The following is a 14,647-nucleotide window of genomic DNA, read 5'->3' on the forward strand; positions in this document are numbered from 1 at the left end:
TTCGAAGACTTGATAAACAAATCTGTCTCACACAGAAAAGTCTATTGAAATAGATAAATCTGTCTCCCACAGAAATACCTATGAGTTTTGTTCCATCTTTTGATAAATCAAAGTGAACAGGAACCAATTGATAAACCGGACTTATATTCCCGAAGAACAGCCTATTATTATCAGTCACCTCACAATAATCTTAATCGTATGGTAGCGAAACAAGATATTGTGAAATCACAAATGATGAGACGAAGATGTTTGTGACCACTTTTATCTTTCCTATCGGATAATCAATCTCAAACAAATGTTAGAGAAGATATTACTCAATACGATAGAACAGGGCAAGATTAGAACACACAACTACAGAGAAAATAGTTGGGTCTGGCTTCACAATCCCAATGAAGTCTTCATGTCGTTTAACTACAGGGTTTCGTGAAAAAACTAAGGTTAAAGGAGAATCGACTCTAGCTTATGCAACTAGTATCACACAGGAGGTGTGGGGATTAGGTTTCCCAGTTGCTAGAGTTTTCTTTTATATAGTTTTCAAATCAGGGTTTGCAATCAATATTACCTTGGTAACAAAGCATTCAATATTCACCATTAGATGAAAACCTAATTAGATTCAAGCTAATATATGTCAACCGTTAGATCGAACTTAGCTTGTTATACACAAATGAAATGTACCTTCATTTAGGTTTAAGTAACCGTACCTAAGCGTGTACACCATGTTGGCTCAACCGCAGTTAACCGAGGTTAGCTATATGAACACTCTCATATCAACCTTATTCATCTTAACCATAACTAGTTCAAATGACTCAAATGAAACTAGTTAAAGAGGTGTTCAATTGTTATATTCTCATAGAAATATACAAGAACACAATTGAAGCAAAATAGGTTTGATTCACTCAAATAAATTCATGAACATTATAGCCACGGTTTGCAAATAATGCATTCCTTAATATATAAATGTACTAGTTCATGAGCCAACCGATTTTAGAACTTTAACCACTCAAGTATGCATATGGGTATGCATACCTAAGTAGTCGGTCTGAATTTGGGTTCGCCAGTATGCGGACGGGTACGCATACTTAAGTACACTTCCAAATCCCAGCAGAAATTCCCGGACCTGTACCTTACGCAAGTACGCGTACCGGTATGTGTACTTGGTACACGGAATTCCACAACTTCAAGTACACATACGCGTATGCATACTTTAGTTCCGGTCATGGATCACATACATGCAAGAATGCACACTATGTGTATAATCCAATGATGGTTAAGTATTCTAAATTCTATTTCAATCATTGGAACTTTCTCAGAGGATGACAATATCCGTTTTCACACACTATTAGCATCAAAGCAATTTTCAAGTTATTGAAATAACCATAGCGAAACATTCCAAGTCTACATCAAATGATTGTATCACACAAACCATGTAAGATGTTACTCGGCGATTTTCACATGATCATCTTTTGACTTTCTTCAAGAATATAAGATGAACTTGGTTGAAGTGAAAGCTTACCAATACATATTTTAATAAATATGTAAGTGAGTCAAACTCAGCTCAAAATCTCAAATGTGTATAATCGACAACTATATAGTAATACGACTTTTGTCTTAATATAGGAGATAGAGTAGAAATAGACTTTCCAAGTGATTGATGAGTTTTAGTCTCCACATACCTTTTGTTGATGAAGTTCCACAAGCTCTCCTTAGTAGTTCTTCGTCTTCAATTGATGAACGCCGTGAAGTCTAGTGCTCAACTACACAATCTATCCTATCCCGAGACATCACTATAAGTAGACTAGAAATCAATACTTATAGTTTTGATCACTAACATTGACAAACAAGCTTGAGATAGCAACGCTTGCGAGTTCGACCGAGCAGTGCTCTAACAGATATAACTAAAATCATATTAACTAACTTGTTGTTTATCTTTTTTTTTCTCCATAAAACCATGGTCTATTGAAGAAAACTGAAGAGAGTTTAAGCATTTTGAATGCTCGGTATTATCGTTGTCGTTATGAAATCAAGTTACTATAAAAATGTAACAAGTATCGCTTAATATAAAATGGAAGTCATTGCGGTCTAAATATTTTCATTAATTAATATTACTGCCACTTCTTTTACAAGATATAAACTTAGACAATAATAAGAACTTAAATAATTGCATCAATAAAAATCTAGTACAATCTTTGGCCTCCTGGTTTTCTTCATTTGGCGTAACTTCCATTCAACACGCTCGTGAACTGTTTCTCCTTTGTTTTTGAACTTTCGATTGTTAACTTTTAAAACCGGAGCTTTGTTTTGCTTTTTAACATAACATTTTCCTGATTTAACTTCTAAAATTTGCACTGCTCTTTTCTTTTTACCATTTTTTTTATAAAATTACCACATATCTTATTTACAACAGCCTCAAGTTTTGCTTCACAGAAAAGAGAAATTGGCTTATGAGATGTTTCAAGGGAAAGATCAGTGGAAAAATTTAAGAGAAAATTGAATTTTGATGTGAGTTGAATGTTTGAATGAGTTGAATATTTATAAAGGAAAAATAACCGTTGGAAATCCGACCATTACTGGCGCTGCCGAAGACGACCGGCCCATATTGAGCCGAGTCTCGTCTCCAGATGCTCCGGTCGGCTTGTTTGCATCGATAAACCCTTTCTCCACTGCCCAAAACTCAGTTTGTCCATCCACCTGGACAAGTATACCAAAAAATTAGACGGTGCCCATTGGAATTGCTCTTACCTACATCCAGTTCAAAGCAAACTAAGTACCAAATCTAATCTCCTGCACACTTAACACCTATAAATAGAAAAGCTAGGATAGGAATTGCTAATTCTATTTATGAAAAAGAAACAAAATGAAAAGCTGGAAAGAAAATCAAGTGATGAGTAAGATCTTGACAGTAAGATTTTTTTTTCCATTCTTTTTCCTCAACTTGATAATTGCCATTGGTTTATTGATTCAAAATCCAAGTCAGCATTTGTCTTTGTCCAACTCCAAATGATGAGAGAGAAAGCACATTTTGTATTACAGCCCCCTACCCTACCCACATCAAACCACACCATGTATGGTCCTCCTCTAAAATCCTCCTTCCTCCCCCCTATAAATACAATTGCGTAGTTGGTAATGGTATATCCAAACATATTCAAGTACTCTACTTTGTTGGTGTATATGTGATTAGTGGTGAGAAAGAAAAAAAGGAACTAAAAAGTTATAAGGATTGAGGAGGGTGTTATTTGTTTGGTACAAACAAGCAGACATATCAAACAGAGAATCAACACAAACACCTTTAACCTTTTCCGTTCAACAGTGAAGGTTGAGGTTCTTATAAGAGAGGGGCTCACAAGGGTGCTTTTTCTATGTGACAGCTTCTATCTTTTTGAGCAATTACTTCTTCGCATTTCTCTCTCTAACTCATATACTTGCAGAAAATTGAACACACACACTCTCTCTCCCTCCCTTTCTCTCAGATTTCTTACAACAATATCTCATCAGATTGCAAGTACTCTTTTTTGGATTTGTTTTCTTGTTCTAGCTTTCATCTCTTCCCCTTTTCTTTTCATTCTCTTCTCCAACTTCCATCTTAAAAAACCCATCTTGGGTGTTTCTTCTTGGTTCTTTTTTTTTTCCCTTTCTTCATCTTCATTACCCCATATAGAAGTTTAAACATTACATACTAGAAAAAAAAATGGGGTTTACATTTACTCTGTTCAGCACAAGAATCAATTTTCTAATTTTTCTTATTGTACTTTCATCTCCTTGTGAGTTTATCCAAAGTCCAATGGACTTTGGTCCACTGAAACTCACTGGAACCACAGACACAGCATCACTGGATTTTGGAAGGATGTCTTTCAGAGCCCCGTTTGCTTTGTTTAGACCACAATCGGCTGAAGATATCGCTCTTTTACTCAGTTTCATCTATACTTCTTCTTTCAGTAAGCTTACTGTGGCAGCTAAAGGAGCTGGACATTCCATTAACGGCCAAGCTCAAGCTCTCAATGGCATTGTTGTTGAAATGGATTCTCTTCCTTCCTCCATCAAAATACACAGAGATGAAGAAAAGGGTAGTTATGTTGATGTTAGTGGTGGAACCCTTTGGATTGAACTACTTGAGAAAACATTAAAAGAAGGTCTTGCTCCAAGATCATGGACTGATTACTTGTATCTTAGCGTTGGTGGTACACTCTCAAATGCTGGTATCAGTGGCCAAACTTTCAAATATGGTCCTCAAATCAGTAATGTCCTTCAACTTGATGTAGTTACTGGTAAGTAATATGTCTCCCTCCCTCTTAGATTTTGGTATCTTGTGTGAGCAATAAATATGTAATATCATGTTTTTAATGGGATTTTATTGATTCTGTTCTTTCAACTAGATTTTGTAGGTACTGATCAAAATCTATCTCTTTTAACTTTATCCCCTGGCCTGCCTCTAGAGACTTTATTATGGGGTTTCTTGGGTTGGCATTAAATGAGAATCTAGTGAGAATTGATTTTGTTTTCTTCTCTGTTTTTTGCAGGAACAGGAAAGCTCGTGACATGTTCACCATCAAAAAGTTCTGAACTTTTCTACGCAGCTTTAGGTGGACTAGGGCAGTTTGGTATTATAACAAAAGCTAGGATCTTGCTCCAAGAATCGCCAAAAATTGTATAAATCATTAAATCCTTCCTTTTCATTTTCATTTCTTGGTAGGATTTGTTTTTCTATAGTTCTTTTATGGTACTTTTTGATTGAGAATATCTTCTTGTTTTTCTTCTGTGGTAGGTGAAATGGGTAAGAACCTTCTATGAAGATTTTGATCAATTCATCAAAGATCAAGAACTCTTGGTTGTTTCAATGGATAGTAAAGTGGATTATGTTGAAGGGTTTATTGTATTAAACAAAGAATCTCTTCAAAGTTCTTTTACTGCCTTCCCTGCAAATTTGGGTACTATTGTTCCTCAACTCTATCAAAATGAAACTTCTTCTAAAGTCTACTACTGTATTGAGTTCGCCATCTATGATCAATCTCACAAGGGTGTCAAGCTAGACCAAGTAAGTTCAACCTTATAAATACTTTTTTTTTTTAATGAGAAAAGAAAATACTGATTATATTTTGTTTTGCAGGTAGTGAAAGAGATATCAAAGGAAATGAAATATTTACCAACACAATTGTACAGTGTGGAGGTGCCTTATTTGGATTTTCTGAACAGAGTGAAAGTGGAAGAAGTGAATTTGAGAAAAGTTGGAATGTGGGATGTTACACATCCATGGTTGAATATGTTTGTGCCATTCAATGGAATTACTCAATTCAAAGACTTGTTATTGGAAACCATTTCATCATCTCCTTTCCAAGGCCCTATTCTCATTTATCCCATCAAAAGAGACAAGTAAGAACACATACAACCCAAAGCTCTTTTTTTCTTTTTAATCTTTTTTTTTTTTTGTATAGCTGTTAAATATAATGATAATTTAACTTGATTAATAGAAATTTAAATAAAGGATTTAAAAAAAAAAATAAATCGGTAGAACTGGTCAATTGGAGTTGCAGTGGCATCTCCCCATATGCACATTGCTGAAGTTGACTAGTACTGCTGTTGATGTATGTATTTAAGAGTCCCATATTTTTATACTACTACAAAAAATTTGAGTATTTTATGTGTTCTTTTTGACTTAGCTTTGATTGAGTGGTGTTGCAGAGGCGTAGAGTTTAGAGTACTCTAGTGATATGTTTCCTTAGGTTACTGAACCCTATTGTTGATTGACTTTACTCCTCTACTAAAATTACACAACTGAAAAGACCAAAATGCCCCTACGAGGTTAGAAATGTAACTTTAGCAAGCCCTTAGGGAAAAATATGAGAAGCCTGAATGAAGGAAGTAATTGATTTAAAAAGGGGGCAGTCAGAACTTTGAATGTGGAGATGCATCTTCAGAGTAAATGAGAAGTTTTTAATGTTCTCGACTTTTTTTCCAGCCCTTATCCTCCGCCCCCGGTGTAGTATCCGGTGTAGTACCTCTGAAACAGAATAACCTAACTTTCTACTTGTGTAGTCCATGACAAAACCCACCACCACACCCTGCTCCTCTGGATTCTTTTCTGAACACTTTCAGACTTTTTCAGATGCTCCCCTCAGTCAGACCATAACCCACAGAATCTTGGATACAGGAGTATCTATCTATCTTTGACTGACTTAGACCAATTAAGTGCTCTAGGCCCAGCATTTACAATTAACTGCTCTAGGCCCAGCATTTGAATACAGGAGTATCTATCTTGATTACATTTTCTTTTTTTGTCTTGGTTTAATTTTCTGAATTAAATGGCTGATTGATAGCAATTTATTGTTTTTTTTTTAATATGAACAGGTGGAATTCAAATGCTTCAGCTGTATTACCAGAAAGTGGCGGCAAAGATGAAAAGAATCTAGTATATGCAGTTGGAATGTTACGATCTGCGAACCCTAATACGTGTACCAAGAGATGTCTAAACGAATTTCTACAACAAAACCTACATATTACTACGAAAGCAACTATGGATTTAGGCGGGAAACAATACTTACCGCATTACACAGATGAAGAACAGTGGAAACTACATTTTGGCGGGAAATGGGAGAGGTTTTTGGCGCGAAAATCAGAATTTGATCCACTACATTTACTGGCTCCTGGTCAGTCAATATTTAAAAGAACTCAGAAGAATCCCGCTTCAAAACAACACTATTGAGTCATGAACACATATCCAAAATGATAGAAGAAATCTAACAATGAAAAGAAAAAAAAATCATTTGAAGATAGAGTTTTTAAATTTCTTCTTGATGGGTAGAGAGAAAAATGCACCTTGGGGTAGATTGAATGGATTTGGATGTATAGGTAAAAATATAGTCAGGACTGTCAAAACCCTAACTTGTTTGTTTACCAATGGACAAGATATTGATTTGATAATACTTTTGAAATAGCGGTAACATTTTAATCAACTGAAATCTAACTCAAGAAATCCTTCTTTCTTGTGTGTGATACACCTTACTTACACTGTTTGTTCATACGAATTCGGATTATATTCGACGGCTCTTCAAACTAGTTGATAGCATCCTCATAATTCACTGAATGATTATCACCATGCCCGTATCCAAAGCATATCAGGCATTATTAGCTCCTTTGTTATTATCACAAGCTCAAGTTGTGCCAAAAGTGCAGTATTTTTGTTCGTGGAGTGATGAGATAACACAAAATTTATCCCTCTAGTCGGATGAAAAGAAGCAAGATACATGCCAGGTGACTCGTCACCGTTTCTTCAAAAGTCACACGACTTGCCAGTCCTGCATATACAAGTCGATATTCAAAGAACGCCTATACAAATAGATATTCAAAGAACGCAACCTGGAACTAGGATTTACTATGTGGGAGGGATTTGGGCTTCAGATGATGTCTTTACCGGGCTTAAGCATATATGTATCTAAAAGAATGATTTTTTAGGGATCATGGTTTTTTTGAGGGAACCATGGTTTTATTAGGCCACCTTCCTCATAGTTATAAGGGGTGTCCTAAAGCGTTGAAATGACTAACCTACCCTTAACCAAATTTAATTTGAAACAAACCTAATAACCACATATATATATATATATATATACATAACCACCACCTCCTCCCACCACCACCGCCCACCACCGCCGATTATCACCACCACCACCTCCGATTATCACCACCACCAACCACCGATTACCACCACCACTTCCTCCCGCCACCACCGCCGATTACCACCACCACCACCTCCGATTATCACCACCAACAACCGCCACCACCGCCGATTACCACCACCACCAACCACCACCACCTCTATATATAGAGCTTAATTCAAAACATTAACAAAGATATTCTCACAAACCCATTACTTGTCATTCGTTTTTGGTTGAATAAATGAGAAGTAATCATCAAAATGAGTTGAAAATGGAAGTTGTAGAGAGGTTTAATGGAGGTTTTTTTTTTCAGAGAAAAGTCCGGTTATCTTGCAAAAAACAAGTCTCAGCCGAACTTTTAGTTCGGTTACGTCGCAAAACGTTCGGTTTCGTCGCAAAAAGTTCCGTTATCACGAATTAATTTTTTCTTAACCGAACTCCTTGTATTAGAACAGCACAAGTCCATAAGTTCGGTTCCTTCGCAAAATAAGGATATCACCGAACTTTAGTTTACGAAAATAATGAGAAGTCCAAAAGTTCGGTTCGTTCGCAAAAATGTTAAGTTTTCTTTGTAACCGAACTCTACGTTTGAAACTTCGTAACCGAACTCTACCTAATTCGCCAAGAAATAAATTTCGTAGTAACTGGACGTTTGCCTAATTGCATATATGCATATATAAGCCCAGTTCGGTTGATTCGCAAAATATGTTGAAGTTTACGAACCAACCGAACTTCTAACACTAGGTTACTTTTAACCTGCAGTTCGGTTGGGAACTTGGTTGTGTTGAAGTTTGTGAACTAACTGAACATACCTCTGTAAATCTTATTACTAAAGTTCGGCTACCTGCGTGTTTGAAGAAAGAAACCGAACTCTGTGTTCGGTTATATGTTCTTGACATTTATTAACCGAACTCCGTGTTCGGTTACCTGTTCTTCACACTTGGTAACCGAACTACCTGAACCTACCAGGAAGTTTTTATAAAAATTTACAGTTTCATGAATATTTGGACCAATTCAACCACCATTATCTAAGTTTGAAGCATACTTGGGTACCCAAATACTCTTCCTCCGGCTGTGGTTGGTAAAATCCATCATTTTCATCTTGATATTGAGTTTGTGGAAGAATACATTCACCATCTAAGAAATAACTCATATCTAGATCATTGTGAAGATTAACAAATACTCTAGGAGAGGATGGAGATGAAGAATCAGATGAGCTATCATCACTTGAATACTCAAGCTTAGTGAATTGGAAAAAAAATTTATTTTCCATGTTTTTCTTCTTCATCTTTTCTAACTTTACTCCCTCAATAATTCTACTTCTTTAGCTTAATCATTTCACTAATGATTTCATTAACCATTACCCAAAATTAATCAGGAGGGTAGTTTAGGTATTAATATAAATATCTAGATAAGGGGTGACCTAGATTTACTTCTAAATGTCTTACTAAAAATAGAACCGTGGTCCCCTCAAAAAAGACCATGGTCCCCAAAAAACCGTTCATCTAAAACTAGACAAATGGTTTGCACTACAAAATTTTGTGTAGCCCAAATTCACTAGGCGATAAAATGGGGATGGTGCCCTAATCACCAAAATGTGGTGGGGGTATTATGTTTTTCAGTTACTATTAGGCTGCGCAATGGTCGTTCGGTCCAGTTTTCAGGTAAAACCGTCGACCAAACCGTACATACTACGGTTTTCAATTTTATTGTTATAACCGAACTGTGTTGGCACGGTTCGGTTTTGGAACCGATCCGATTCGGTTCGGTCGGTTACGGTTTTTCGATCGGCTTTTGTCCCAAAATCGTATCTTTTAACTTTCTGAATTTCTTTATATCAGTTTCTTCACTTAATCATGGCAACAACTTGATTGAACATTAATTTTTTTCACTGAATCAGGAGAACACCTCAACTACATCAATATGAAACATTTCCATTGAACAACACATATTAGATCATCTCATTTAATCTCCAAAATTCACTTACAAAACAACACAGAGAAACTCATGACAATTGCAATTAGAGAACATAGTAAAATAAATAAGTAAAATAATCAAGAACTCTAAATCAACACATAGAAAATAAATTTCATCTCCAAAATAATTAAAAACCCTAAATCATAAATCATAAGTTTTAAATTAGGGGATTGATTTTAGATCAAAATTCTAATACATAACCATTAAATCAACCCCACCACTACAAATCATAATAATCTCAATATAAAATTTAGGGTGGTGGTGCTCTTGATGGACGTGGTGGATATGCTGCTAGAGTGAGAATCGTCTGAAGTGGAAAAGAAGATAAGATCAAAAGAATAAGAAAAAATATAGGGAATGAATGGAGTAAAAGACAACGGATAAGAAGAGGTGGTGGTCGTGATGGATTGAATGGAAGGCTAGGATTAAAAATAAAATTATATATCAATGGTCTAGATATTGCCGATTCTTACGGTCTAGTTCTGTCGGTTTTTGAGTCAAAACCATGGACCGAGTTGAGGATCCTACGGTTACATCATCTCAAACTGTCACTGGCCGTTGGATGCTCAATTCGGCTTCGTTCAGCTCAAATTGACCAGTTTTCTGTCCGGTAGGTGGGGTTCTGTACATCCCTGGTTACTATGGCTCTCGCTAAATTACCCTAGGCTCCCACCCATTCATTCTCAAATTCTATCTCAAACAACAATAGTTTGGAGGAGATGAAAAATTATCATTCGACTACCGTATTGAAATCAAGGAGATGAGTGACAGTGATGAAGACCACTTACAAAATTTATTTTATGTTAATACGACCCAAAATTCCGAGATGAGTTATTTTTTGGATGGTAAACTTTTTCATCGTTTCTCATCTCAAGAGTCGAATGAATAATCTAGACCTCATTATGAGGTAAGTGCACCACTTAGTTGAAAACTCAAGTTTTTCATGGTCAACAATGGTTGAAACCTTATCTTCAATCATTGTTCGTAGGATCAAAAATTTGTTAACATGAATGTAATTCACAATCTTGGTTAATAGATATTCGTTTATTTATACTTTTTTCCCTCCGAGATTATTTAATACCGTTAAATGGTTTATAATAATCAAGTTCAGCATGTCTACTTTTGCTAGATTTGTTTCGTAGAAAAATTTGATACGATCTTTATTGATTATTTTGAAAGAAAACTTTGTTAAATACAATGGAACCTTTTTATATTAATAATCTTGGGCATTTATAAAATTATTAATATATGGAGGTTATTAATATATGGAGGTTATTAATATAGAGAGATACATATAGAGAATGTAAAATTTTAAGTTCGATGTACATTCAATGTAATTTATAATTGTATTAGATGATCTACATACATTTTTATTGTTCCAAACACAAATACATGTACATATCTAGGAACTTGAAAAGCTACTAGGGAATTTTTAATGTTTTCTATAATTATAAAAAATATATTAGGTATAGTAAAAGATAATTTATCAATTTAGTTTCTTTCCAACATATAAAAATGTTATCCTAGGAAAAGAACTTATACGAATGATAAAATCCGTGTAACAAGATCTATATTTCTTAAATATAATATCAATTATTGGTATATGGAGGTAAATTCCTTAAGGCATGACTAAAAAACCATTAATGTTAAAATGTGGAGGTTATTACTATTTATATATTATAACTGGCCCAAGTTGGGACCATGAATTTTTATTAATATGCAGAAATTATTAATATATGGAGTATCAATATATGGAGATTCTACTATAGTATTTAATTAAATGGCTATATATCAAGTTCGGCATGTTTTTGTCATATCTCTGCCGAACTAATATGACTCGACCTTTATGAATATTTTGAAAATGAATCCCATTAAATAATATTTATTTATTTGGATCTAAGTAAATTAGATCAACTTCGGCGTGACTTGGTTATTTGTCCTTCGAACTAATTTGATTTGATCACTAATTATTATTTTGTACGCGAACTTCGTTAAATGATGATTAATCTGATTGGCTCTTTAAATACAGATTCAATTCGAAATGTATTTATCATGTGTATTTCAAACTTGTCTCTTTCACACGTTAATTATTTTAAAAGTACGAACTACAAAATATATAATTGGGTCTTTCAATCATATAGTTCAAAAGGTTTGTGTTATATTCTTCTCGAATAATAGTCTTCAATAGGTTCAACATTGTTTTTGTTTTTGTTAATGTCTTTCAAATCTTTCAGTTCGATCTTTATTGGTTCTTTCATAGAATGGTTCTAGGTGTATGGCCACTTACGTATAATAATATGTTAAATTGTTAGTGTGTTTTGTTCCTAAGCATGTTTTAATATCTTCAAATGGAATATGTTGTAGGTCGTTTGCAGAGATGGTGTCAATGAAGATTACGCTCAAGATGAGGGGGACCTTGATAGTACCCAACCTCCCAAAAAATAGTTCCCGACAGTTCCCGATACTATCGCACCAAGTAGGAAAGTTATCAGCAAGTAGTGTTTTAAAAGATTATATACTTCTAATATCTCATGTGTGTTGACTTTTTTTAACCGAATTGTAGACCTTCGAAACCAGGGATCAAGCAAGGAAGTGGGTTGTCGAAATTGGTGAGGGTATGAGATGCATGATTGATGCAAACCATAATGATGAAATTGGTGTACGAGAGAAGTGCAGGCTATCTTACCAACCTAAAGAATGCAGTATTTGTCGTTAAGATTAAAAATGGAAAGATGTGTCAGAGAGAAACCAGGAAAACTTTGTGCCGCTTTGAAAATACGAGAGTACCCAAATACACCACAATATTTTAAATATCAACCTATAAGTCATATACCTTGTGTGATTGTCTATGGACGAGGTCTAGACAATACGATAACAAGATATTTACTTCAATAGTTACAGTAATAAAACCGATTGACTATTAGGATCAATGTCAAGTAATACTAGTGTATTTACTTTATTATAATATAAAACAATTATAATGCGTAAGTAAAGTAAATAACACAACACAAGATTTTGTTAACGAGAAAACCGCAAATGCAGAAAAACCCTAGGATCTAGTCCAGTTTTGAATACTCTCAGAATTAATCCGTTATACAAAGAACATAATCCAACTTCGTATAGTACCCATAGCTACTTAGTTTCCTTAGTATCCCTGCATCTTCGACCTTTTGGTCACGCACGTGAATCTCAAGACAAAATTATATCTCAAGTTTCTTTACCTAGTAAAGTCTTTGCCTAGTAAAGTCTTTACCTACTCAACTCCTTTAAATCATATTCCAAACAGTAAAAGAACAAATATGTTTGGTAACCACTTCAATTATCTTTACATTAAATATATATGTTGAGTAATCGACAAAGGCTCTTCTGTTTAATCTAATAAACTCCTTTGTCGGGTAAGATCTATCTAAATCAGTAACTTAGATTCAGATTCACAATTATCAGATTCGGACGCTAAAGAATGCCACCAAATGATAGTTTTCGATCAATACGACTTTCTGATCAAATTTATCAAAGATAAATCTAATCTAAGTCGGATCCCAGCCGACTAAGATGTGTACACAAATTCACAAGATACGAAAACTAATAAGAAAATTTTCTTCGTCTTCAAATTTTCAATTGCCTTCTCAATAACCTGCAAAACACAAACTTGAATCCCCTTATGACCAATCACACACAGAACGGAGTCTGCTAACGATGGATTATCACAAGATGTCTTTAGATCTACAAATAGTTTTACAAATCATGTCGATAATTTGATCTAGTTTGAGTGCCTTATGTCAGAAGATAGGCTTTCAAGAATAACCAAACTAGGTGCAATCAAAGTTTCAACAACCGTTAGTCAAACAAATCAATAATCGAAAACTAAAATACAAATGCAATTATCTAGTTTCCCACCAACGGTACTCGTGGAGATTCTTGATCCCACATAAGTCTTTAAACGAGCGGTCGTAAGAGATTTCGCTTAATTAGGCTACTTTCCTCTCCGGATAGATGGCTCCACTAGAAACAACACGAATGAAGTTTGCCTGGCTCTTAAGATAGTTTACAAGAAATTCAAACTCAAGTATTTATAGACCAGGGTTGTTTGGACAACAAGGAAATTCCAAAACCGAAAATATTCTCAAGACAATAAAGTACCTAATTTGGTTTTCCTGTTTCCAATAAATGTCAACCAAATATTCTGAAATCTCTCATAGAAAATTTTTATTATTAGCATAACACATTTACTATTAATCCTTTTCTAGAGTATAAGATTTAATTGCTGGAAATGAAAGGATATAAAATCGAAAATCATAATTAAATGTTTTTCAATATTTCGGTTTGGGATCACCTTGAGCATCGAGGATTATCTTTGAACAATTAATGATAAGAGTTATGTTACATGTTCAAAAGATGTTGACATCTAGAAGCTTCTCATCTTACCAGACCCTAATTCCTAATTCACGCACAACCATGAAGAAATGTGTGAACTTTGGAAACTCGGTTTTGTTCATGGGACCGGTTATACCATGACTCACAATACTGTATAAGTTGTGACCGGTTATACCATGCTCCCCAAGATAGGTTGTGATCGGCTATACCATGCTTCCCAATGTATCTTGTGACCCATTACATGTTGCTTCCCAATATAGCTTGTGACTGATTACACCATGCTTCCCAATGTAGCTTGTGATCGGTTACACCTTTCTTCTCAATGTGGCTTGTGATTGGTTACACCTTATTTCCTAAAACTAGTTAGGATCGGTTACACCTTGTCACACAATATAGGCTATGAACGGTTATACCTTGATTCTCAACATAAGTCAAGATCGGTTCTACCTAATGTCATCTTGTATTGGTCATCGAAATAATATTTAATAAAGAACCGTACCAACACACTTATGATTTTCCTTTCGATTATGAAACAAGTTTATACATCTACTTCCTTAAACCAATGTAATAATACATAGTTTCCTAGGATGAAATTACACATATATCCCACACATAATCAAGTAATTAAATACATAGATTATGCTGGTGTCGTA

General features: G+C 34.8%; 1 protein-coding gene across 1 annotated transcript; it reads left to right on the forward strand.

Annotated features, from left to right (window-relative positions):
- The first annotated feature begins 3,371 nt into the window (after positions 1–3,371).
- Positions 3,372–6,734, forward strand: LOC113303265 (cytokinin dehydrogenase 3-like). The gene is made up of 5 exons (XM_026552292.1): positions 3,372–4,262; positions 4,515–4,642; positions 4,760–5,029; positions 5,102–5,364; positions 6,340–6,734. The coding sequence occupies exons 1-5, from the start codon at positions 3,686–3,688 to the stop codon at positions 6,692–6,694; spliced, it is 1,593 nt and encodes a 530-aa protein (XP_026408077.1). The 5' UTR covers positions 3,372–3,685; the 3' UTR covers positions 6,695–6,734.
- The last annotated feature ends 7,913 nt before the right edge of the window (positions 6,735–14,647 follow it).

The sequence above is a fragment of the Papaver somniferum genome, chromosome 8 (assembly GCF_003573695.1).
Source record: "Papaver somniferum cultivar HN1 chromosome 8, ASM357369v1, whole genome shotgun sequence".
NCBI lineage: Eukaryota > Viridiplantae > Streptophyta > Magnoliopsida > Ranunculales > Papaveraceae > Papaver > Papaver somniferum.